At 35.6% G+C, this 27,630-nt stretch overlaps 1 protein-coding gene across 5 annotated transcripts in view; it reads right to left on the bottom strand.

Moving 5' to 3' along the window:
- Window positions 1-27,608, bottom strand: part of SLC25A12 (solute carrier family 25 member 12) — a 51,904-nt gene extending 24,296 nt beyond the window's left edge. Inside the window, exons 1-9 of one of the 5 annotated variants that reach the window (XM_030487518.1) lie at window positions 27,507-27,608; window positions 26,596-26,649; window positions 21,041-21,183; window positions 15,827-15,942; window positions 6,852-6,991; window positions 3,975-4,121; window positions 2,811-2,949; window positions 1,368-1,461; window positions 646-730 (exon numbers count right to left, since the gene is read on the bottom strand). In XM_030487518.1, coding sequence (XP_030343378.1) covers window positions 646-730; window positions 1,368-1,461; window positions 2,811-2,949; window positions 3,975-4,121; window positions 6,852-6,991; window positions 15,827-15,942; window positions 21,041-21,183; window positions 26,596-26,649; window positions 27,507-27,533 — 945 coding nt within the window. In that variant the 5' untranslated portion in view covers window positions 27,534-27,608. Of the gene's footprint in view, window positions 1-645; window positions 731-1,367; window positions 1,462-2,810; window positions 2,950-3,974; window positions 4,122-6,851; window positions 6,992-15,826; window positions 15,943-17,718; window positions 18,354-21,040; window positions 21,184-26,595; window positions 26,650-26,971; window positions 26,991-27,187; window positions 27,275-27,506 lie in introns of those variants that run through there. The other 4 variants (XM_030487519.1, XM_030487522.1, XM_030487520.1 and 1 more) reach the window with 4 other exon arrangements.
- Window positions 27,609-27,630: the final 22 nt, after the last annotated feature.

Raw genomic sequence — 27,630 nt, 5'->3', positions numbered from 1 at the left:
GATATGCTCATACAAGATCTTAAGAATCTTCCCTTTATATATTACAGGTGGAAAAGGGATGTGGAGACATCCTTGGAGCAAAATGCACTGGTTCAGGTGAATACTATTCTATTTTCTTGTAAAGCTTACCCAAGAATGTAGAGCTCTGTGTGGAATTAAAATTTTTCATGAAATTCTAACAGTAAAAGCAAACAAAAGATTGCTCATCAGAAACTTTTAAGATCAGATCCTATTTTTTTGTTTGTTTTGCATAATAAACACCAATGTGCAACCGGACTATGTACTTTATGATTATGCAACCAGGTAATTCACCACATATATATGCCTTCCTTTCTGAATCTGCTGTGTAACTGTTTCAAGGTCAGCCAACACCAAGACTTTCTTCTCAGGGCTGCCCTCAGCCCATCCTCCACCCAGTCTGTATTTGTGCTTGGGATTACCCTGACCCACATCAGGTCAATCTAATATAACATCTAATACCTTGTTTAGATGCGTACTCAACAGCCTGCCCAATTTCTATCCTAATAGCAATACACACAGCATGTTTCAGTTATTAGGAGTCTATGTAAAGCGTATTATTCTTATTTTTCATATGCAAGTATATATAAACATTCACTTCAACAATTTTATTCTTTTTCTACCTACCTGCTTCTGGAGTTCTGCCAAGTTGTAAGGTAATGCACCTTCAGCCAGTGGTGCTATTCTCTCTATATCTGCCATAGTTAAGCGCCTTTACGAAGGATAGAGAAAAACAAATTACTGTTAGATAGAACACCAAACATATTCAATATTGTATTCCTGGCCACAATCCATAGAATACATCTTGAGTTTGAAAAAAAACCCACCACTTGTCATAGTTGAATGCACATCTAAGAAGTCTACTACACTGCAACAAAGAATGCTTGGAATTAGAAGGGCATTCTCATAGCTTGCAAGCGGAGATAAAGGGAGCTTGGATTATTCAGAAGCAAGTTCTTGATTACTAGTAATAAGGAATATACTACACAAATTAAACTATTTCTATGTATTCCTACCTAAGATTTCACATGCATTAAAGACCCACGCAAACCATCACCAATACTTAGAGTTAATAATACCAGTGTACTGTAACCTTTTTGGACTACTGCAATGTATTTTGTTATTTTATATGTTTATCTATAATATGACAACTAATAATTGTGTTTGATACACACAATTCACTTACAAAACCCATGGATACATCAAAGCGAGTTTACACTGAATAAATTAGTGGTAATGAAATACAATGGAACACTAAACTTTTTAAAATTAAGGTGAAAATTAGTAGCTTTCACACAGAAAACAACAAAAAGAAATAGATTGTAAAATGCTAAAATTAATTATGTTACCCTGTAACACTGTATAAATCGGCAAGTTGGTAGAGAATATCTATTTCCAGCGGCGTAATTTGTGCAAAGTGGATTGCAGAGTGGGTAAATTCCTCTGGATTCAAAAGAGAAAGAGAAATAAAGTAACTGTGTTATTGTCAAATTTCCTCTTTAAATGCTCACAAATAACTTCAATACCATCAAAATGAAATCTACCACCAAGAAGCAAAACCCATTACGCAAAGAGAAAATATATGTTTAGGAGAACATCTATCTTGAAAGAGGCCTTTGCAACATGGAGCAAGTCTTACTCCACAACTTTGATTTAAGGTAAGAATTCAAAGTCAACAAAAATCCTTATATTAGCAAGCTTAAAACCACACCCACAATTTGCGATTCTCGTTTCTGAAGTTCTGCAAAACAGAATAGAACAGAATAATGGCCCATTATTCACAGCTTTAAGGTCAACTGACTCATCTATTGCCATCATGTCCAGATTTCTTTCTCTGCTAGCTCTGAATGACCCCAAGCTTAGGTATTCATCCAGCTAAACTACAGGACACATTCTTGACATAATTGGCAAGCTGCAGTAAACAAGTCTGAGCAGTAAAAACACACTTGCTTTTTTCACAACACAAATCCAAGCAAAATGTATTTATGCATCTGCACCAAAAAACATTGCTAGGCAATTTGTTAGCACAATTTGGAGGATGAGGACAGGCATTTTATGCTTTCCTTTAGGGACAAAGGTATGCAGAGCATATGAACATAAGCCAAACAAAGAACAGGAAAAAAAAAAAAAAGGAACTTGGCATGCTTTTTACCACACACAGGCTTGGCTGGTCCCATCCATACAGGTAATAAAATTGGTGATAAAATCTGTCATAAAATGACTACAAAAGCAATTCACTCATGCCTGCAGCAAGGCTGAAATAGGGCAACTTTTCATATGCACAAGGATTAGCTATGTCCTAACAGACATAAACTATATATAAAGCCACTCAGTCAAATAAGCATTAAGGATTACAATTTTTCTAAAAAAGATTCAATCGTGAATGAAGTAACTAGAGCTAAAACAACATGGGGATTACTGATGATGGATTTTCAAACTTAACCCATTTTATCACACTCCCTAGGAACTTTCTATTTCTAAGCAACCATGCATCCCTTTCAAGGAATTTTTCAAGGAGTGGTAAAATCCTCAATAGCATACTGACTTGAAGTTATCCATTCAGACTAATAAGGCCAACAAGGCTCCTGACAGAATCTTAAATCTTCTCTTCAATGAGCTAAAAATCATTACTAACCTGTGAGGATGAAAATCACTCTTTAAACACTTTTCACAGGAGCCTTAACCTTGCATACTACTGCAGCTTCCAAGTTGCCTTAACTCAGGTGCAACAAAAATTGATTACAAATTGAACAGAACTAAAACATTAATAAAATATAGGAAACATACTTTACCTTTTGTGACTTCAACATCTTTTCTTGTACCTGCTATATTACTGTAGATTTTCCTAACAAGATCCATGTTATTCAGAAGGGCATTAAATGCATTGAAATAGGAGAAGCTGACCTGATGTGAAACAGTTCCACCAGCTGCCTTTAAAAATTAAATGAAATGAAGTTAAGTACCTTAAGCCCTTTTACAACATCTTATTACAAATAGCAGAAGTATCCATTTGGGGAAATAAGGAAAGAATTAAAGATATCTTTCTACTCCTGCAATTTTAAGATATTTTTTATAAAAACATTAGGGCAGAATTATTAGACTAGATACTACTTTTTTGTAAAAACATTAGGAAACAATCAGGAAATAATCATTTAAGTAGATCATTATTCAATTTATCTGATACACATACTAAATGTACCACAGGAGTATTTTTCTAATACTCTATTTCTAATAGACAAATGCATGTAAATGCCGCTTCAGATAAAGGCACTGACTTCTTGCATCACATACAGCAGTGACTATTTCAAAGTCTGAAGTTAGTAGATACTATAAATTTTACAGCAGACAGTATGCTTTATTAGTTAGACAAGACAAGATTTATAGGTAAAATAGTAAGATGAAAGATATTAGTTTATATTTTATATAACTTTCATTCTTACATACTTTTAATACTATATACTGTTAGTTTATAACTTTTGTCATTACTTTACCTACAGATCTTGCCAGACTATCACAGCTGTAAGCATTCTACCCCTAGAATCTACATACTGATTTTATGAATTCTGATCTGAAAAAGAATGTAAGAATACACAAAAAGACAAAACTGTAATTAGTCTCCACCTTTTGAGATGTCATATATTCAAATATAAAAATTAGATGCTTTTGTTCTAAATGAATGTTCTTTCTCTGCCAAGTACCTTTTGCCCTGCTTCAGTGAAAAGTATAGTAGACTAACTCAAACTGTTTCCAATATGTAAACCAGACTGCCAAACTTTTCCACGACTGCAGCCAAGGAATGCTTCTATGTTTCACCCTGTCCACTCTATTATGATGGTGATAATCTCTAGCACCAAGGCAGTGATAAACAGGTAGGAGAAGACAAAGTAGGATAGAAGCAGTAACAACTTATCACAGCTATTACATGCTGAATTCAAGGCACTTTTCTTTACACTTACTGAAACTAAATTTTCTTCCACAAATGGAGTAAGCATATGTGAGCGAATGGTAACCATGATGTCATTGAAGTCCAACCCAGTTATCATACCACTTTTATTTTTGTCCTTTAATGCGAAGGCTTGTCTTGCATGTTCTAATTGCAGCTCCTAGAATGAACATTCAGAAACAGCAGATTAGAACCAAATTCTGTGATTTAGTTGTTCACAAAAATCTCACTTCTTTCAGATTCTTACAGCACGCCTCAGTATGTCCATGCATGTAGACCACAGCATAACTGCAGTTTAAACTTAAATGCCAGCTCAAGTAAAATGAGAAGTCTGCATACTGAGTCTAACCACAAATTCATTCCTCTGTCAAGGAAAAGCCTCATTTCAACCGTAAGGAAATACACACTTTCTCCAAGTGATTTGAGAAATAAACTTCATATACCCATGTCCTGTCTGCTATCTATTCCTTTATTAAATACTTAACTGCTAGGGAAACATCTGATAGTGATCTTAAAAGACTCAAAGTGAACTGATCTCCTACACATCCAAGATGAAATACGACTGGGCTATTATAAACTAACTCATTGAAAAGTACTTGAAAATAAACAGGAGGACAGTGAAAATTATATAATATAGATTTAGATTGCCCCAACAGCTACCTCCCATAATGTCAGAAATGGTCACTCATTTCAGGCAATTTAAAACTCCTATACAATCTGTAAAAGCCTTCATATAAAGCACACTGCAGTAACCTAACCTCAAGATAATGATGGTTGTAAATTCTATGTCCAGAAAAAGTTGTTTCCTTCTATTCAAGCAAGCAATAAAGCACATTCAGCTGTCATTCAGACCTCTAGAAGCAGCAAAAATAATAACCATGTACTGACAGACAATAAGAAGAGGGCGAACTATCTAGCTTATATCACCTTAACAGTAATTTCTCAACTACTATAACCTCAAGATCGAGGTTTTCTAGATCAGGATGCAACAAGCCTGCTCTAATCCAAGTCCCAAATCCCACAAGATACTTTTAGACCAAGTAAGAAAAATAACCTGATCTAAAATGAGGGACAACTACACACAACTCATGTACACACTGATATTACTACAACCCATACTACCCTTCCCTACTAAAGGTTTTTAATATATGAGGACAGTAAGAGGTTATTGTATCTTACATGGGAGTATCCTGGAACAATAAACATAAAATCAAAACAGATATTTATCACCTTGGTCTGGGTTGGGTTCCACGCAAAAAAGCAATCTGGCTTTTTCTGTACTAGTATTCCAAATCTGTGCCTGGGACCACTTAAAATACATAGTATCAAAGGCAGGACACAGTTTATTCCTTGAAAGTAACATCAAGTTAACCACAGCCTTGAAAGCCTGTGCCAAACTCCAGTATCACTATTTACAATATAGACTTCAGATCCTATTTAGTTACAACATGTTTTTCTAGAATCTGCTCTAGGTCCAGATACAGGTGAGTACAGGAAAGACACGCACCTGTTGGAGTGCGTTCAGAGGAAGGCCACAAAAATTATCAGAGGGCTGGAGCACCTCTCCTATGAAAACAAGCTGAGAGAACTGAGATTGTTCAGCCTGGAGAAGAGAAGGCTCCGGGAAGATGTTATTGCAACCTTTCAGTTCTTAAAGGGCGCTTATAGGAAAGATAAGAACAGACTTTTTAGTAGGACAAGAAGTAATGGTTTTAAACTAAAAGAAGGTAGATTCAGACCAGATATAATGAAGAAATTTTTTACAGTGAGGGTGGTAAAACACTAGAAAAGGTTGCCCAGAAGAGTTAAGATGCTCCATCCTTGAAAACATTTAAGGTCAGCTTGGACAGGGCTCTGAGCAACCTGATCTTGTTGAAGTTGCCCCTTCTCATTGCAAGGGGGTGGGAATAGATGACCTTTAAAGGTCTCTTCCAACCCAAACTATCCTATGATTCTACGATCTATTTTTATCCTGGACAATAATTACAGATAATATTAAAGCACATCTATCACTCACTACTTTCAAGACCTCATGTACAAAACTATTTTGTACCAAAGGCTAGCTCTGGAAGTGCATAATCTATTTTTCTTCAGGTCCATTAGACAGAAAACTATAAGTTATATATAACTGCATGTTAATTTGTGGAATTCAGTTAACTACTTAAAATTCTGCAAACTGTCTTCTCATGAATCACAATGTATATTTCTCCTACTCTCCTTTCTTCCTTTACAACTGATGTCTTCCTTTAATTCTTTTTAGTATAATGTTCACTTCATTTTTTATTTTTACTGTAACTTTTTAACTTAGCACAAAGTCCAGTTCTAAGTGAAATCCTTTAAAGCCTGGTCCCTAGAGGGTGCTTCAGCAACATCTCAGGAAAGAGATACGCCTCCTGCAAAGTTGGCTGCATTTAAGATCAAACTCCCAGTCATGTCAGTGAGAGAAAAAAAGGGTAAGTATTAGGATAAATACACTAAAAGAAATGTTAAAGAAGCTAAAACATTTATATGGGAGGTTATATGGTTAATAACAACTGGCTATATGTAGGATGCTATCTTTCTCTGGCAGAGGTTAGTTTTGCTATTAAATTCCCATGACAGAAAAAGTAGACCCCCAGTCCAGTTTAACAGCAATCAGTAAAATGGTCAATTTCATAAACAGAGTGTTTAGTCCCATTCTTTTATAGGATGGTATTCAAGTTAAAGCATAATGGGTACACACTACTTACAGAACTAGTATGGAGAAATAACAGCTCATCGTAACTGTCAGGATTAGTATCAGATAATCCTATCACTACCAGACTAAGCTCCAAATTTATAATGCTATTACTTTATTATTAGAAATGAAAATGAATTTCAATTCTACTTTGGAAGAAGGTTCATAACTAACCTGAAGAAACTGAGTGAACTCTGAATAGTTAAGATGCTTCTTCCTGTTATGTCCAAAATGCAGTCGAATGAACTCACAATCCCAGTTGAAGGGGATATGAAGATGAATAATAGTTTGTTCAAATATTTCTTTGACATTTGCTTTGGGAGAGGAAAAAACAACAAGTGAGCTTTGGGGTACAGAAAATCTACAAACATTCCAGGAAGGATACAAATGATGTTTTAAGCAGCTGTTTAGGAAGTGTTTTAGTTTGTTAAGAATAATTGCTAACTGAACCTTTATAGACCTGTGTAAGAACACATTTTCAACACAACATGATACTTTTTGTATTACTGCATAAAACCTTGGAGTGAGTGTTTTATTTAGTTTTAATTAAGAAGCAATTTCCCTCATACATGACAAATAAGAACTATTTTGCATTCTGATATAAAAATCAATAGTGGCTCTCTGTCTCTGCTAGGAGTCAAATTAAGCCCTTTATCAAGAGCATGAATACCTGCATTACAATCTCACGCAATATTTGTCATACTAAGTATGGTTTGATTGAACCTTGATTATTACAATCACACTGTCTGAATATGTCTATTGAAGATAGGTATAAGAAATGACATCTAAAACGTATCATTAACTCAGCAGAAAGCACCTTATTAGAAGCTTTTGATAAGGTCTTAGCACAAAAATCAAATCCTATAAAACATAATTGGTAGTCTCAGTTATTAAAATGTTTTAAGATAAGTGAAGATAGAGATGTCCTCTTTTAAATGAGGTAAAGAAAAAACCTGTCATTTCAGAATATGAAATTCTTCATATACATACTGTACAACTGAAACCTCAATGCCAAATGTGTTATCTGAATTCTGTCAAAAACCTCATCTGAAAAAAAAGCACGCATTATTCATACACAGCATTGCTACGCTGCAAAATAAGCCTGCTTTTTGTGCAGACTATCCAACCACATAAATAGTATAACTGGATATCTATCCATACCATGTGAACACTTTTCAAAATCTACCTCCAAGTACCTGAATTGATTTGGTTTTATCAACCAACCTACAACCTGCTAACAACCAAAATAAAACATGGCATTTCATAACTCCATCAAGAGCTATTTATTTGGAGTAAATGTGTTGCTTTCTCTATGCTAAAGGACTATTTGATTCATTCATTCTTTCAATTCTATAGCCATTCTACTAGTTCTAGATGAAACCTTGTCAAATCACAACATGGTTTTATCTATTCAGTGAGGAAAGGAAAAGAAATGTTCAGAATAAATCCATCTCAGAACAAGGACATTCCAAGCAGGATGCCTTGGCTAGATCACCTGCTTGACAGTTACTCTGAGATTACATATTCAAAGGGCAGATTATAGCTAGTGATTTAACTTTTATTTAACCCTTACTTAAAGGTCAAACATAGACTATCATAAAACCCCTGCAATTTATAGTTTCCACTGCAAGGTAGGCTAAAGAAGTTGTTTGGGCAAACAAGAAACTTAAAAAACTACCCAGGCTACTTGTAACTGTCTATTCATATCTATTCACCAGTATTAATACACAAGATAAGGGTTAAGAAAATAAGAGGTAAAGCACCCAATACATAGTATTAAAATATTTTATTTTGCCATATTTCCTTTGAAAGTTTTGTCTATAGTAGATTTATTCATCACTGCTAGATATTGAGGAACCAGGAGATGTAAATTCAAACTCCCCACCTACCACTGATTCGCTGCAGCTTCTGACCAAATTACCTAGAGCCTTCATGTACTACAAACACAAACACAGTGCAGCTCACAACTGAGCTAGCAAAACAGCACTAAATTGTGAAGGGAACAGAAGACATGCCTGCTTAATTGGATCTATTGGCTTGGCTATTAAGGTACAAACAGGGTGCCGACTAGTGACTCCTTACACATCTGTAAAACTGACTCTAAAACACTCAGAGTTCTCTTAATGAAAACTTAGTAAAGAACATGCTGAAGCAGCCAGAAAATATAAACTGTATTTTTCAATTGTTTCCAATAATTGCTTCTTTAAACCTTAAGGAAAGGTTAAAAAAAGTCTTTTTTCTTATAAGAAAATATTCATACCTGCTCATATAGACAGATATTTCAATTATTTTTAATGAGACTTAAGCCTTGGTCTTTTCATAACTCTCATTCAAACATTTAAGCATATACTACTTTAACCAAGAACTGGTTTACTACACTGTTGATCTTTTTCTTCGTAAAAACTACTACAATTAGTCATGAACAAATCATACATCAAGATTCTTCAGCACATAATACTGGGAAATGAATTGATAAATTTATATTCAATAGTTAAGTGTATTGAAACTTGAAAAATTCTAGTAGTGACTTATCACCTTTAATAAATGGTATCCAAATTAGCCTGTTGCTTCTCTGAAAATTGAGGTGCCTTATCCCTTTTTCTTCCAGGGGCAATTACCCACAATCAGTGATGTGTACTGCATGTTTTAGAGTAGTCAGGGTTTAAGGATATGCTGTTGTATCTAATGCTTAATTAATTCCATGTTGGCTTTGTTTATGAAGCATTTGGGGTACAGGAGCAAAAGTATGTACCTGTTGTGAATAACTGACACAGTTAAAACCATTGAAATGCTAAATACAATTTTCCAAAGCCATCCGGGATTCTAAAACATTGCTAGATAAACACTAAAATTTACTACTTCTATCCAAGAGTAGCAATGCTTTCTTCACAATGTATCAAGATACCTTTTTAATCCAATTTTGTTGGCTATTCTCTTACAGTAAAGGAAATAGCCATCACCACAACAGCTTGTGTGACGAGAAGCAGCAAACTGACAATCACATTTCAGAAATTATACATAATGTGCTCATCACCTACACTTCCACCACTCAGAATTATGACCGAATTTCTTATTTTTAATTTATTTTTTTCACGGCAAAAGCAAAGCACTGACAACAAAGAAAACAGGTAACATTCAGGTACAGATGCTGCAGATTTTTTGCCTTTTATCATCTCCCTCAGTCAAAACCCAGTAATGCTTCCAAATTAAGATAAACTACAAAGTACTTCAAATTTCCAGAGCTATTCTGCAGGAGGCAAACAGCAAATTATTTTTAAAGCCTTTCATTTTAGTCTGACATTCTACAGAATGCATTCATTGTCCCTGTCAATACACGTTGCTCATTTACTAATGTCTTTTCCTACTCTTTGCTCACCTTTCTGCAGTGGAATTCTTTCCTACTGAGCTGATAACTTTCTTTCCAGGCTTACAGCAACGCATTTTCTTCTCAGATAGGCATACAAGTCAGCAGCCTGATGACATACTCAACTTACCATCAGCCCCAGGAACAATAAACCTACTACTCTAGTGCACTAGAACATTACCTCCAAGGCGACACACATTCTCTCAAGATTGCTTCAGAATTTCCCCACCCAATCATTTTAAACAAATTACAGACGCTTGGAGCAGCTATCTGCAGGCAGCATACACATCACTGGCTCAACCCCCAAACACTGTTACCTATCAGGCCCAGAAAAACAATACAAGAACAAAGTTTTTAGAAAATTATTTCATAGAAGGCAGAAGAATATGTTATAAACGCTATGATGTCTTGTTGATGGACCATCGTGGGGATGAGCTCAGTAGCCCAAGTGAGCCTTGAGGTAGTATCTATTACTTGTTTTCACTAATCAGCTCCCCAAGAAGCAGAGTGAAAACCTCACGCAACTCAGTGCCATCAACCTGTTAACAGAGTTTACCATTCCCTCTCACCAGTGATGGAACATCAGTCATGCTTGTTAGAAACACAGAAATATAAATGTTATAGTTTTAAGTAGTAGCCTAAGTATGCTAACGGTTTGTTGTTTAATAATTTGTGGGGCTTTTTTTTAAATCTGTCTACTCAGTCATTTACAGTCCCATTTGTACGTATTTGAGTCTTGATGTACATGATGCATTTTAATGTATTCTACGTTACTACTTTTCCTTATTTCTGCTAACAGCAAATTTTACATATTTTCACTTTCAAGCATAAAATGAAAAATCATTGTTAAAAGCAAAAAGACTTTTCTTGTAGCACCTGATGCAACAGAAGTATATGAAGAGTGATCCAAATGCAAATAATATAATTACTTTAACAAAGAGCAAAATGGCAAATGGCAGGAAAAGTGACAAAGCTAAACTAGAAATAGTTACATTGGATTTCTACCCTTATTTTAAAAGTGATTCTGTTTAAGGTTAATATTACTGACAGCCATAACAACAAATTGTCACTATATATAATTTTAATGTGGAGTTCCCCTTTTCTGTTCCCTCTTGCTGAACTACAGTTTTGAACCTTATCGTTACTATAAAAAAAAAAATGAGGGGCTCCCACACTGCACTGCTCACAAGTGTTTAAAACTATGCTTTAAACCTGAAAGCATCACACCACAGGAAAGAAACAGAAACAAACCAACCAACCTGACAAAAACATGAGGACAAAAGAAAGTCATGACATACAGTGATGTTTCCTACATTATCTGCGTGTGTTAAGCAAAAGACATTTTGAAAACAGGAAACTAACATATGGCTACCAGGAAGCCAAGAAAAATAGCAGTTCTAGTTTACAGCACACTTGATAAAAACGTGGTGTTTTTCTTATATCCTCAGATCTATAGCCATATGGTTATGAGGGGTTTTCTGCTTACATGTTAAAAGGTTTCCAGCCTTTACGGTTGCAAACAGTATTTTATAAAACAAATTAAATAAAAATCCTAGCATTTTCAATCCAATTGCTCTTTTGGAAATGGTGGGAGTGAGTACTAGGAGTGATCTGTATTTCCTGGAAAATAATACTCAAAAGCAAAGAACTGTAACAACATACGTTCAACTCCTCTTGTTCTCACTCACCTTCTTCCAGTGTTCTCAAACTCTGTGTCCTGATCAAATATGAACTTTTTCTCCTAGACTAAAATTTGTTGAAGAAAATAGATGGACAAGATTTCAGTATCGCTGTATTCTCAACTTCTGAAATTATTACACCGATGTTTATTATTTCAGTTCACTAATATCATGGTAATTTTCACATTAGTTGCATTATTAGGCATCCAATTCCCTTACTCCCCCCAGTGCCTTTAAAGAAGAGGCCATTATACTCTGCAAAATATTTTTAATGAGATTTTGAGCTGCAGGATGTTTTTAAAAACCTTTTGTTCAGTTCCATAAATATTTTCGTATTATGTCCAAAATAATATTAATACAAAAATCCTGAATACAGAAGAATCCTGAACATGAAGGCAGCAAAATTGTTTCTAAATCTCATTATTTTAGCTTTATCTTTCTATCCATACCAGCATGGTTATTTAACTAAAAAAGTGTCTCTTAAATTCTTCAGTTTATCAGAGAATGGCTTTCTTTCTGGTGACTCTACAAGGAAGAACAGCTGGAAAAAAAGCCTTGAAATTGTACATTCCAATTAAAAGTGATACAGTCCAGATCACTGCATGGCTTGCCAAAGGGATAAATTACAAAGAATCCTTTTACTTCCAGTTAGACACCCTATTTTTGAGAGAAGTTTCAGTGATAATCACACACTTCACCTTTAACCAAAATAAGGACTATCTGCTTCAACACTGAAGCACACCAAATAGCTTGAGCACATTTAATATTCACGTTTGCTTTAACCTGACTTCAGGTCAAAAGACCTGCAAGAATAGCAATAAAAAGAAGTCTCCCTAGTACCATAGCATTAATTTTATGGAAGGTCTATAAATATTTCATTCATGCTAAGTAATCTAGCCAGTTACATCCAATGATCAAAAAAGCAAACTGGCTGTCAGTCTTCCCTGGCTACAGATAGCAACCAGTAACAGGAAAGACAATTCATGAAAAATTAAACACAAACAAACAAACCAAACAACACACACCCCCCCCCACACACACACACTTTTCTTTATCAGCTTTAGCTTTTAAATATTTTATGGTTAAAGCAATATTCTAAGACCTCACCAGCAATATATTTCCCACAAAATATTCACCTAGGAATAATTCATGTAGTACAAGCATTTGATCAGGAAAACAAATGCTTTTTTTGTATTTCTCCATGATTTAAAAGTCATTTAAACTGCACTGTCACTTTTATCAGTGGGTTATTAAAATAGTCATTTTATTATTTCTTATTCACCAAGCTGACAGCAAGTCCGGTGCAGCTGAAACATGAAAAGAGTACTGACCATGCTGTACAGTTTGCTCATACAAAGTAGTTCCAATTTCAGGTTTTTGCAATGGACCTACTACACGAATATTGCAGTATACTACCTGCACATTTTTGGCAGTTATTCATACAGGATTTCTGGATGTCCAAAACTCCTGGAAAAATGTCCCAAAGCAGTGAGAAAGTAGGTGACATTAAAGTGACAGAAGGCCTCCTGTTTCAACAATTCCAATTAACATATGATGCAGCACAGACACTGATTAGCGTAGCATTGCTGACAAGTATTTCTACTAAATATTTTCTAAAGAATCATAAACTTTTTGTCTTCTTCCATTTCTCAACTCAGAAGTTCTTTATAATACAATTTAATTAATAATTTCCTCATTGGAGAGTTGGAAGCTAAACTTTTGAGGAGACAAGTGGCAGTCTAAGGTTCAAAAGGACTGCAAGAAGATGAAGTGCTCAAGTAAGGTCTGAGTCCATGTCAGTAAGTAAATCCTAAAAAAGAAATGTGAACCCAACTGAGCATTTTGCTTTCAAATAGAGAGACAACGCTAAAAATCAACAAATACACTTAACTTTCGCTGGATAACTGAAAATCTTAGTAGATTTACAGGATATCTTTTGAAAATGCGACACAGTTATACCCAAATGATTTTGAGACATTATCTCACACCCAGCAAGGCCAGTGTTGAGTTCAAGTTACTGGCCTAACAGACCCAAGTTGATTCTGTGTTCCACTCTCCAGCACCTCCACCCCTTGCTCCAGATGCACAGTGCAGAAAAACCTCAGCAAATCCATGTCACTTCTGGCAAGACTTACTGGCTTGAGTTAGCTTTGGAATCAATGCAATCACATCCACATAGCATTGTATCTGAGCTAGAACATCTTGACTCATTTTTGCTTTCATAACCAACATGGTTTCTCTGCAGACTGGATACATTGCACACTCATGAAAGAGAGATGACTTGTCTGATGGCAATTCTTACACCAATTGGCTAAACTTATTCCATTTCAGTGTATTTCTTATAATTCATTAAAATTCTTAATTTTTTAATTCTATATATTTTCGTTTTTACATGAAACTAAACTGTGCTTTTCTGTTGATGTGGTATGAAAATGAAAGAGTGCAGGACTCACAAAACAGCCTTTATAGGCCACAAGACTGACTTGGGAATTCATTGCAGAGCTACCAAATTCCAAACGTGTCATATATTATCATTCACATTTTTCCCCACATGCATTAATTTGTATGATATGCCTATGAAGTAAAAATAAGCAGGCCATGTTACAAACAATAACAAGAAAGCAGCAGTAAACGTGGGAACTGTAGCACAAAAATATGTACCATTGATATATTACAGCATACTATTTAATAAAGTAATAATTGCAATATAATCTTGTAAAATCAGGAAACCAATAGTAAATTTTAAGTTTCTTTCAGAGTTTCCTATTCAAGACTTAGCCTTATTAAAAAAAAAAAAATCAGTGATAAAGATATCGAAAAAAAATTATGGAATTTTCTGGTTTTACAATTTCTCGTTTGTTTTGTTCTTTTAGTTTATAAAATGTGCTCATAAAAAATAACAATCCTCAGTCTGATTGAGGAATCCAAATACAATCTGAAATTACTTTTGTTCATTTACGGAACCAGCTATTTCAAGTCTGTTCACGAGAGCTACAAAGTGCATATACTCATTCTGTGACATTATTAAATATACTATCGTTAACATGGTCATAATGATTGTAGCAGTTTATCTACTTCCTAATGACTGCACTTACTGACTTCAACTTTACTTCAGTTCTGAAAGAGTTTCTTTTCAAGACGATGTGTATCCAAATTGCTCAGTATTTGACCCTTCAGTTAATGATGTAATTTAACAAACATCACTAGTCAAGCAGTTTGTTTCCATAAAAAGACCCTTGCTTCTTTTTTTTTTCCCAACGAGTTGCAACAATTTTCAAAAGAATGAAATAGTACAAACAGCAAGTGGTTACGAATCCAAGCATCGTTTGTATTTTCTTTATTAAGAGCTTTATTCTTTTGGATAGAAATAACATGTAATTCTCATTCCACTTTATTAAAATTTGTAGCATTGGCTTATGTAATTTTCATAAACATATGAAGTTTTAAAAATAAAACCTAGTCCTCCTAGGACTGCAACGTTAGTAACAGTTATTTAGCAACACCATAGAGCAGTATAGTTAGCCTAAAGCATTTTGTCCAATTACTAATTTATGTGATTAAGGAAAAAAAAAAAAGGTAACAAAACTTAAAGGCCATATTTTCTTCCTAATTCTTCAAATACATGATCTAGTTGGAAGTTAACACTCATAACATTAAAGATTTACTCCTCGAGAAAAGGAATACTAAATTCGAAATTCAAAAGATCAAACCTCCTTCATTCCTATATAGAGCTCGTACTGTATCTAATGATAATTCTTCAAAGAAGAATGGAGATCCAGTACATATTTTTAAAATCCCTCATCACTGAAGGAGCTCAAAGTCCACAACATACAAATTTATTTAGAATGACACTGAACAGACCAGCATTGTTGTAACTACTTCAGAAACGTGAAAAATCTTGATTCAGGAAGACAGAGCAAAATATATTTTGTTTCTGTGTATTTCTTAGGCTTGTATTACTTGAAAGAAAAGTTTTACTCCTGCAAACTCTTAGCCAACCAGTACAGCACAATATGCATTTCTATGTACCAATGGTCATGAACCACTATTAAGATTTATACTGTTATCATCACTTTGTTAAACTGTTTTTCTTTAGATATTCTTACCAAATGTTACTTCTCCATTGCCAGCCTTGTCGAATAACTGAAAAGCAACAATGAATATTGCATCTGGAGTACACAAAACAGATTCAAATGCCAAAAATTCTTGAAAGGAAATCAACCTACGAAGGAAAATACGCAAGTTAAAAAGATTTCAAAAACATATTCACAATACCAATGATATTTTGTGTCTAATGCTCTATTATTATTAAAATTCTTACATAAAAATGTTAAGACTCTACAAAATATACAACAAAATAAAATCAATTTTCAGTGAATACCTACAATGTATTACCTTGTAATTATAAAGGTAAGCAGACAGCACTTAAAAATTAAGACATAAAAACCCTACAGAAATTCTACCACCATGAAATTTAAAGGACTGTCATTATCTTAATAATTTATATACGTATTTCTACTAAGAAAGAAAAGATAGTTTAATGTAAGTATAGGAATATGCTACACAATACACGTGTTTTCTTAAAACAACCTATAACATTAATAAAAAACAGGTTCAGAAGAAGTTATATTTTCCCATTCATATAGAAAAAATATTACACTTCAAATATAACATGAACCACAATGTCATGTACTTGAGGCCAAGAAAGAAAGAAACTACAAAAACATTTGGACATAGGGACAGTTAGACATGACCAAGGCAGGGAAGGATTTGAGTGTAGCAGCAGATCTCAAGATCCTCTGTATGCAAGACAGTCACCATACAGAAAAATGCAACTCAGGATGCATTAGGAAAGCTGTGCCAAATAAGGAAGCAGCAGTATCGCCAGGTAAGGTTCTCACAATGTCTCTGGAATGCTGCTTTGTGTTCCAACACATAAAAACTCAGCCTTGAATGTATGTACAAGTAACTTTTTAGGATAATCGTAACTAACTTTTCTAGAGGAACCCATCTTATTCTGACTAAACAGAAAAAAAAACCATTTAAAAACCTAGTCCTCCATAAACTGCAAGGAAGTTAGAAGGGATCCTAATGCTGTATGTAAGAACAGCTGCAGAATGATAAGCCCTGAGCCAGGAGAAGATAAAGAATAATGTTGACACATTAACAGTATCACATATCCATAAAGATATTCAGAGCAGGCATATACTGTGGCCTGTTCAGAATACTGCAAGCAAAAGCCTTAGGTTTTAACACCAAACTTGGTTTCTTGGAATCAGTGTGTGTTTTCATCCTTGTAAAAATAGGGGACTTAGCTTGATGACTTAGAATATTCCATCCAGTTACAAGTCCCTTAGCTCAGTTTACAGAAATAAATGATGGGATATCAAATAAATTATCAATGGGAATACGAATTGTAATTGCATTTTATGAACTAAAAAAAAAATAATTATTTCATTAGATGCTGTTAAAACACAGAATATCACTGTAGATTGTACATTTTCCTAGAAAATGTACATAATTGATCTGAATTTAGTACTCTTCATAGAAGATAGTGACTACTTCACACATATACTGCTTACTGCTAAAGAACCAAGTACAAATTCTGTTACCTAGGGAGCAGGGGGGGAGGGAGGGGAATGAAAAATCAAACCACACTATCCATTAGTTTATCTAGTGTTTCTCTGTCAGAGTACACATAAAGCAGAATTGAAAGACTTTAAATGAGGTTACATATGTCAACATTCTTGCATATATGCATTATACAGAAAACACAGGAAAAAATATAGTGATTTTCAAGGGAATTAAGATACGGCAAATACAGAATTACAATACTAATTTGTCACACTTTAGCCACAAAAATCAGAGAAGTGAGAATAGTTCTTCAGATGTAAAGTCAAATTCATCCAAAGGATGATCATGATAAATAAGGGTGTAGGATCAAAGAAACAGAATATCCTTTTAAAATAATTGGAAATACTATCATTTCAAAATATACCTCACATACAAGCGTAAACCTGACATACAAATTAATTCCTAAGCAGTAAGCTTTATAACTGACAGAATCAAGTGACGATCTCTGTAGAATGCATTCGTAGAAGCCTGAACCTGAAAGAAGCCGTCTTCAGAGGACTCACTTTAACAGTGCCTACAGCAAAAGGAGACAAGACACATTCAATTTCCTTTCAATTCAACTTGCAATGCCTAAGAGCAGGGATATCCCCTGTGATCCTTCATTATCCATTAGGATGGAGATAACAGGAGCTGGATTAAACAGAATGATAGAGCTTCCCACCCAATTGCTACTCAAGTATCATCCAGTGAACCCGCTACACTACAGAGTCCATAACAATATCAAATCACTCACCTTGCATTTTATCTGTAACATTTTTTAAAGTTTCCTTTCCTCTTATTTCTTTTGTACTGTTACCTTTCAAAAGCACACAAAGCAAGCCATGTGTTTACAATTCTTCTATCTCTTTTTTTCCTACTACAACTCTGTGCTCTTTTTTCCCCCCACATAACTTTCAGATATTAAGTATAGCTCTGTTGTGATTCTCCAGTAAGTGAAACATCAACTCTTTCTTCTGGACTTAGCTTAAGACCTCATTTCCAAATGTTAAGAATGATATGCTGATTTAAAAAAAAAAAAAAAAAAAAAAAAAAAAAAAAAAAAAAGAAGAGTACCCAGAAACAAGTAATTAAAATAAAGAATTTCGAATACTACTGTGAAATTTTGAAGGTTTGAAAGGAGAAGAAAATCTTTGATTTTAGAACTGCAATACCTACTAATGTAAATTGATTTACGTAATTGGGAAGCTGGGTTTGGCACACATATGTAAGTACATTATTCAGAGAGGATATTTATCCTAATTGCAAAACTAGCGCCTTCAGTCTGAAGACATAGGAATGCTTACAGCATCAGTGAAACCCTGTTGTAGCCAGACAGTAGACAAAGCAGTTTAGGCCAAATTCCTATTTTAGAGCTTATCACATTAATTTCTCAGAACATGCTTTTGTAACAATGAGGAATAAACACTTTGAAAATGAAGAGTCATCTGTTTTAAGAACTCTCTTACAGAGTTCCAATAAGGCAAACCAGTCTTGTACTAAGACTGTTGTAACAGGAGAAGGCAATAGCACTCCAGAACAGTTATGTAAGGATCAAGTTACCACCAGAAAAAAAGTAAAAAAACAGAAAAAAGAAAAACCAAACATTTTTTTAAACATATGCCTACAGACAGACAGTTCCAAAATGGGCTTTTTTTTCTCTAAAGTACCAAACTTAAACCTAAGTGAACTAAAAAAAGATTAACAAAGAAAAGTTACCAGAAACACTTTGAGTATTTATTTGAAGGGCAAGCAGGGCTAAGAGAATCTGATAGCAGATACAGGAATGAAATTTCATAACATGGCTTCTCAATGACTTGCTGTGTGATGTTGCGCTGTCATTTAATTTACAAGTGTATGTATGGAATAGGAGTACTGGTACTTCCTTGCACTCTGTAAAGTAACTTTAAGTCCTTGGAAAGATGTAATGCATTGTGGAATTCAGTTGAAGACTACAATAATTATTCATGCTACAGATTAAACTCTGTGTGGATGACACAATTAGAGTCTGGATTTTGATATATCACAACTCACTACAAAAGGAAGAATGCAAATGTAAAAGTAAATAAATAAATCAACGATGATGACAGGGGTATAACAAATTCTTCACATGAAATACAGATTAGAGATAAATACAGATTAAAACGTTTACGAAAATAAGTTTCAGACAAGTATTCAAACGGACAAACATCTTGCACTGCAGACCATATGATAGTAATTCCCATTCCCACTGTTCCAATTCAGAATTAGAGCACACTTACCCATGTTTGATTATCTCACTTCAAATATTACCCAGATTTAAAAATAAGAACAAAAACAAACAAGCAAACAAACTTGTATTCACAGGGAAAGCAATGAAAAAGTGATGCCTCAATGTAAAGTTCTGTTGAAATAAAATAAATCATTGATTTCTTACTGTAAGAGACTTTTATAAGTCATTTTCTGAAGAAGTGCACATCATAAAAGATAACCAACATATTTCAGAGAAGCAAGATACTCAACATGTTGGTTTACTAGTAATCAGTTAGACTATTCTTTCAATAGATACATACAAAATAGCCTTTTCAATCCATAACAATACAACAAACTGCAGTCATGTATTGCAAACAGAGACAGGTTATATATACGAAACGTATTACAAAAATGCTGCAGTTTTATTAAAAAAAAAAATCATGTAACATTGCATCAAACAGGAGAGCCTGTATTTGTCATTTAGTGTAAAATGTATGCAGCATACACAATCTAATTTGCAAAGCACAAGTTTCTCAGGATACTATGCCAACTAATAAGACATTCTAAAGCAAAATACAGGAAAACAAAAACATTTAAGTGATGTCAAAGGTCAGATTTAGGCTCACAAATCCATGGTTGTTAAGGGGCTTTCAATTTAAAACAAGCCACACCTATGTATTTACAAAGGTATACTATTTTAACATCAGCTTTCTCTCTCTTCTCTACAAAATAACCACTCCCTTCCCTATTCTTGACCTGCTCTCTCATCCATCCTAACCTCACCTTAACAATGCCCACTTCCCTACTACAATCCAAGGCCAAAACTAGAAGTCTACATAGAGCAAGAGAAGAGGTTTTTTGGAAGATGAGTTAGAGGGTACTACATCAGAGGAGCAGACATTCTCTAAAGTAGTTTCAGAGAACTGTCTACAAGCAAGTAATATCATCTGCAAGCAGAGTTGGAAAAGCTTTATGTGGTGTGACCTTCTCTTGATTAGGCAAATGCCTTCTTCTTTCATAGTCATTAGCGTCTCTCTTTCCTAATAGCCAGCACTTTAAAAATAAAGACCTCAATGGTTTGATATGAATGGCACACTACAGAAATAAGAAAGCTTTTCCATATTTCCAAGCTTAATTACAGCTACTAAAGACTCTACATAGTATCTAATCATGGACATGAGTATACAGAAAAGATCTCTTTCAAGGGAATCATACTACATTAAACTTTCTCTGCATTTGTAGTGATTGTTAAAACTCCATTAAAACAAATTCCAATTTAAAAAATGCACATTAAACACTATTTTTTCCCAATTTCCACAAATTTATAGTCTATTGTATTTGAGAAAAAACTTATCGTCTAAATAATCTTAAAGTATAATTAAACCTATAATCTATTTTAAAAGATGAAATTATCAAACTCTTTTGCTCTCACATTTACCAGTGCATTACAAGCTTCTAATGGAAAGCAAAATTCTCACCCATCCTTAGTTTGATCTGCCACTCCAGCCAACAGCTGCACTGTTTTAGGATTGTAACGAGGATCTGTATGAAGTCCTAGGTATTTTTGCACAAAATCTTCTGGGGTCATGTAATGCTCGCCATCTTGCTCAACACTGGCATGCTAGAGTAAAAATAAAAAATAAAAACACAGAAACAAAAATTAATCTATGTAGATGCTAATCACCAGTGATTACCAAACTAGTATCTTTACTGAATATCACTTAAAATTATGCACAATTGTCTGCACATAACTGGTCTGAAATTAAAGGGCTACATCACTATATTAGTTGCACAATAGTAATGCAACTAATAGTAATAACTAATAGTATTAGTTGCATAAATACTAATATAATTACTATATTAGTTGCATATCACCAACAATCAGATTATCCTCATAGAATAGATGTATTCACATCATGACCAATATCTTCTAATAAAAAAAGACAATTACATGTTTTCAGAAACTATTGCATAAACTTATAAATATTGCAGCTATGTTGCAGCTTTCTATTTGCAGGGACACTGAAAACACAGCACATACGTTTTCTTACAATTTCTAGTGGCAAGTATCTTCTGAATAATTGTTCCTGGTCTTTATTATAATTAATTTGGAAAATATGTATTATTTGTTTTCTCTTTTTGCGAGAAATAAATTTCCAGATTAATTTTTATCCTGAAACTAATAGTTTTGACATTTCTTAAAGCAAACATTCACACACACAGACAAAAAGGACTTGAACCAAATGTTTTAATTTGATTTTGAATTTTAATTTTATTAACAATGAATTTCAAATAAAAATCACAGGCAAATTTTAAATTCTATAATTTGAATATTAATAAAATCAACTAAAAATAAAATAACCAAGTACATCTTTATTACTTGTACACCAAGACCACTGCCATATGTCTGTATCGTTATTCTTACTGATTACTTTGCTATTTCAAGCCATTAATCGCTGGTTCTTATCTATAGGTCAACTTTAAATTTAAAGTGAATTTTTTACCATAAAGTAAATTCTCTGCCCTCAGATGTCCAGTTACACCGGGTGATGCTAATCTTGAACTAAGAACAAGAAGAGGCAGGAGTATAAAGCATCACAATTGATAAATAAAAGGGAAATATATTATGGAACTTCAAGCCCCTCAGATCTTGTTTCAAGACAGCAGCACAGTAGCAGGGAAAATTTCTCATAGTTTATTTGACAGTAATCTTGGAAATAAAGCCTATGTTTTCAGATTGCAAAGTTAAACTGTTTGCATCCTGAAACACAGGATAGTAGCTCACAAGAGATTTCTAGTTCCCTAAACTACGATGACCCAATTCAGTTTAATAACTGAGTTTGTTTCTCAGCATTTTTGCTCACAAAACCCATAAACAAGCTTACTTAATAGCTTAAAATCCATCTCTTCTGTTCACTGTCTACTGTACAGTCTACTTATACACGATTTAGACGCAGACTTTCAAATATACACGTAGAACTGCTTTCATTCTGAGAAAGTAAAGTTATAAAACTACCCAGGTGTTTCATTAGAATTTTGATTTGCAATAAAAGTAGTGATTTTTAATCTATTTGTAAAAATGCAATTCACCTTTCCAGGTTCTAGTCGTTAAAAGATGACTATATAAGCATTCTCTGCAGAAAAAGAAATGGCAATGCCCCCCAAGACTTACAATGCAACATCCATGCTAGTGAATTCAAAGTTAATTTGTAACTTTTCCACTATATACCACAGTATCTTGATTCAGTTGACACCGCTTTATGTGAAAGAGTAACAAAATAGGCCCTTACTCTGACAGGGACCCACAGGACGTAGAATATTAAGAAGAAGACCTATACATAATACCTGTTAAGGTGTAGCACTTCATTACAATACAGGGGATCATTAACGTCTCATGCTTGCTTCAGCTGTATGCACCCCAACAATTCAGTCAGGACAGTTTTCAGCGTAAAGGAGCTTGCATCAGTGCGTGCTTATGCATCTCCCGTACATCTTCCATAATAACAGCCTCTCACATCACCTCATCACCTCTCCCTCTTCCACCCTATAGCTGTGATGACAGCTATTTGCAAGACTGCACTGTAAAACGGATTATTGAACTAACTGAAAATCAAAAAAGATTATTTCCACAAAAATAGGAACACCAAACAGTGGACAGGAATCCTTTAACTCAGCACTGCTGCTGACATTACAATATAATCAAACTGTGGCTTCACTGAATCGACTTAGAAAGATTCTCAATCGTATACGCAAGTGACTAAAAAAATGCATTATGAAGCACAATTCTGCTGCAAGATATGCAGTCCAAAGAAAGTTTTATGCATGAAGGACCACCAAACATGCAGAGAATTGGGCATATCTTCAAGAATAATAGAGCTCAACTGTATGATAGCAGAGTGCATATCAAAGTCAAAATCTAAACATCTTTTCTTCAGACACCAAAAAAAGTGAATTTTTTTTTTATGATAAAAACTGTATGGAAGAAATTTCATTAGAAAATTTTTGAGACAAAATAATTAATTGACAGATACATTGAGGTCCATATGTGAAGATTATGGTATTTTGAAAGAGCTTGGCAGCGAGCCAATAAATCAAGGCCTGACAAAGTAGCTTGGCATGTATTTACATTTGTCCTCGAGTTACCTTTTCACCATACAACTTCAGCCAAGAATCTTTTAGCACAAAATAGGCAATTGAAAATTATATCTTGATTTGCCTATAAAACAGATCAATTAAATCTGTATTTTCCTCAGTCTTGAACTGTATTACTTTATAACACAAAATTCTTAGTAGACATTTACATACTGCTTCATGTAAGCACTTGATGATTTGCATCCTTATTTTTTTTCTTTAAACATCATCACATACCATGAACACATAAACCCCTTACTCTAGTTGTACAATATAGTGCTAGGTATTGCCACACTTTCAGAAGCCATGCTTTCTTTGAAAAATTGGTTAGTTTTCTACGTAAAGGGGGTTTCTATCCCAATGATTTTATCTGGGCAGAGGAGAAAAAAGTTCCAAAACAAGAGACCTATGGGTTCTCTTAACAGGTTTGGTTTTGTTTGTTGTTGGTTTTGTTGCGTTTTTTTTTTTTTTAATTCAGCTATGAGCACGGATGGGGAGAAGTTTCCTGTATTAAAATTGGAAATTCATTTTTGTTTCTTTCTCCACCTTGCTGGAACAACAGGTTCCACGTGCACCCGGCAGTCAGCCAATAATTCAACTATATGCCCCAAGGGCTGACTGTGTCTTGCCTAAGAAAAAAGAATGAAGAGATCTGATAACTGTTGTTCTACATAACTCTTTTATCCTTCAGTGAATTTCTATTTTGTTCTTTTATGCTTATTACTGAAGTCTGTGGTTAGCAAACACCTGAGAGGTAATTTATTTGATGGTGCACAAACATGAAATTTCAATGCCTGCATTTCATAGTTACAGGATTACATAGAAATAATTGCATATCTCCTTAATACTTTTCAAAGTTAGTATTTAGAAAAGTTTAAAATAATAAAATGAAATATATAGCAAGCTTCAAAAGTTCTAAGAGAAAGGTATATATTAAGCATCCAGTGAGATACAACTTAAACTGGATGGACAGAGGGCACGTATACTCTCTATGAATAAGGCGGATGACGAAGAGGCCTAGAGTTCATGTCTTCCCTTCGCCCATTTCCAAGGGAAGCCAAATTTAGGAAGGAATGCACGACCTTTAACTGAAGCTCACAGAACAGGCCAGCACTCTCAGCAAAGAGCACAACATATCTGACCCCTGATGTGCGCAACACTAGCAGTACTTCTCAACAAGACTCACTACAACTTAAGTCCTGGAAAACAGTAGGTTCTTCCGGTACTTTTTAAAGTTTGCAACTAAGTTTCCTTGCTATCAAAAGCCACAATTTCAAACTCAACTGTAATCAAATATAATCCAAAACAAATGCAAACCCTCCTTCTGTTACAGAGGTATCTGTGTTGATTCTCTTTTTTTACTGCAAATCTCAGACACTCCAGAGGAAACAGGAGAGCTTTCCTATTTTTCATTCCTCAGAGCACAAACAATGGACAAATTCATTTGCATGTTTCTTTGAAGATTACAAGATAGACATGAAGACCAAAAAGCTGTTTTAAAACCAGACTGCCTGCTTTTTAGGTTGATAAAACATGTATTGTCACAGAGACAATTTCAAGATCCAGTTGTACAATATTCTTCCTCTCCACTTTTTCTTGTATGACCAAAACCAAGGACTTCAAACAATTACTTATTTCCAGAAGGAAGCGCTTCTACTGACTGGAAGTCAAGAATCATAAAAAGCCCACATTTCCAATAACAGAGTATTTTGACACCATGTTTCACTTTTTGCAATCATGCAAAAGTATCTTAAAGAAAGCTAGGAAAGAGTTGTGATGTTCTAGAACCATATATTTTAAAATATATTTTTTTAAAAACATATTTTTCATGTTGCTTATTTTCTTAACGTACTCTACTGTATTCCTTACCTATGAAAGCTAAATGTCACGTCAACAGTAAATACACCTGCAGTTTAAGGTTTTTTTACTAGAAGCTAAATGCTGGGCTTTTACTATTTGATGCCAACATTCCAAGTTCTAGCACTCCAGCAATGTTACCAGTGTAATCCAGCATGCAAAAGCAAGAATCCATCAAAATTATGGTTGGGATATAACTTCTCTCTCTCTCAGGCAAGAAGATCTCTCTGTCTACTTATGTGTAAACTATTAGACAATATGGTAGGACCAAAAGATACATGTCAAAACTTAAATAATAGATTTTATTTTTTACAGTATTAATACTTCATTTTATATTATTTCCTTTTTCATCAGGGAAAACTTCTTGAACATACTGTGTGATACCCAACATAAAAGCATGGGGGGGAAAAAGGTATTTTAGTCATTTAGGAAATATTAGTGGCTCAACTCTTGGACCTAAAACATAGTTGTTCTTATTCCATCTGCCTGATTCAAACCTTAGTATGAAAGTTTAGGATTGACTGGATTTTCCTTTTAGACTGTGCTCCATTGTAATTAAGGAGAGGAGAAAAAGCTTTGTGATGTTATTTATCTATGTTAATTCTAAGGCTGTGCTAGGGATAATATTATGAAATACATAAATTAATTTTAAGTTCTAAAACCCTCACAAGTTGTCCATCCATTTGTAAGAGGAACACATATAAACCCAAAACATACAGCCGCAGAAGAAGAATTTTTTAGAATCTTGCAAAAGTGTATTTAAAAAAATAACAGTACTTAGTTATGGTTATAATTATTTGATTTACAAGAAATTAGAAAATATTTCAGAAAATTATTTACGATTATCATTTGGTAATGGTTAATCAGGATTTGTGTCAGGAGCAATTTCTCCTCAACACCTGATGGCCCTTTCAACACACTGTGCCTGCAAAGTGAACTTTTAAGCGTCCCACAAGCACGACATGCATACGATGCCATGGCAAACTGCTGAAAGGGCAAAAACTAAATGCCTGTCAATCAAACAACATTAGACAGCTCTTTTTACCTCCAAAAAAATATTTCGTAGTTCAACAGGATCCGCTCTTTTGGTTAATTGCACCTGTGGGGACAAGGAAGTTAATGCTTCGCTAGCCGGGTTACTGACCGCGTACAGATAAAAGCCGCTGTGTGCACTGATAAGGGCGGCAATACAACCCCCTTATCTAGCCGACAGGGCGAACCGCAAACATGACCGCCCCGCGCTCAGTGCGGGGCTCCCGTGCCGCTGGCAGCTCTCAGACCAAGGGCCGACTGGCAGCGGCGCCCCGGCCCCGCACGACGCCAGCCGCTACCGCCCGGCGGGCCCAGCCGTTACCGCCCGTGCGCGCCGGATAACGGCCCGCAGCCCGCTCCCGCAGTACCCTCGGCCCGCGCCGCTTCACCTCAGGAGGCGGAGGGAGGGCAGGCTGCGCTGCCCCTTCCCCGCGGCCGCCCCGCCATCACCGCGTCCGCCGGCGGCTTCCCCTGGTCCCCCGCGGGGCTCCCGCAGCAGCGGCTGCCCCCTCCCGCCGCCCGCCTTCCCTCCGGCCGCCCCGTGCGGGCAGGCGGAGGGTCCGCCCGACTCCTCCTGCGAACAACCGACGGAGGACGAGAGTCACCTTGACCGCCATGCTGCTCCCGGCAAGAAGGAGGAGGAGCCGCCCGCCGCTACCCACCCGCCGCGCCGCCGCAACAGCCGCCGCCTCAGCGTAGCGCTGTGGTAACGAGCACCCTGCCCTGCCCCGCCCGGCGCGGCCCGGTCCCCGCAGCGGGCTCCCCTCAGCGGCCGCCGCAGGGCTCCGGGGACGAGGGGTGTAGAGGAGAGCGGAGCCCACCGGTACCAGCCATGGCCCTGCCTCCCACCCTGTGTGCACTCGGCCGGGCAGGAGCGCTGTCGGTACCCGCTCGCACCCCGCGTTAGCCGCCACACGGACTCACCGCGGGCGACGTTGGACGGCGTGTCATCTACCCCACCAAAGGCACCAGGAGCGCGGCTGTGCTGTGGGTCCTTACCGGGAGGCTGCTGATGGCACCTCCATAGCGCAAAAATGAGCTTTTTAAA

Source organism: Strigops habroptila, chromosome 5, assembly GCF_004027225.2.
Source record: "Strigops habroptila isolate Jane chromosome 5, bStrHab1.2.pri, whole genome shotgun sequence".
In the NCBI taxonomy this organism is placed as follows: domain Eukaryota; kingdom Metazoa; phylum Chordata; class Aves; order Psittaciformes; family Psittacidae; genus Strigops; species Strigops habroptila.
The sequence above is the reverse complement of the archived record's forward strand: the minus strand, read 5'-3'. Positions and strand labels throughout refer to the sequence as shown.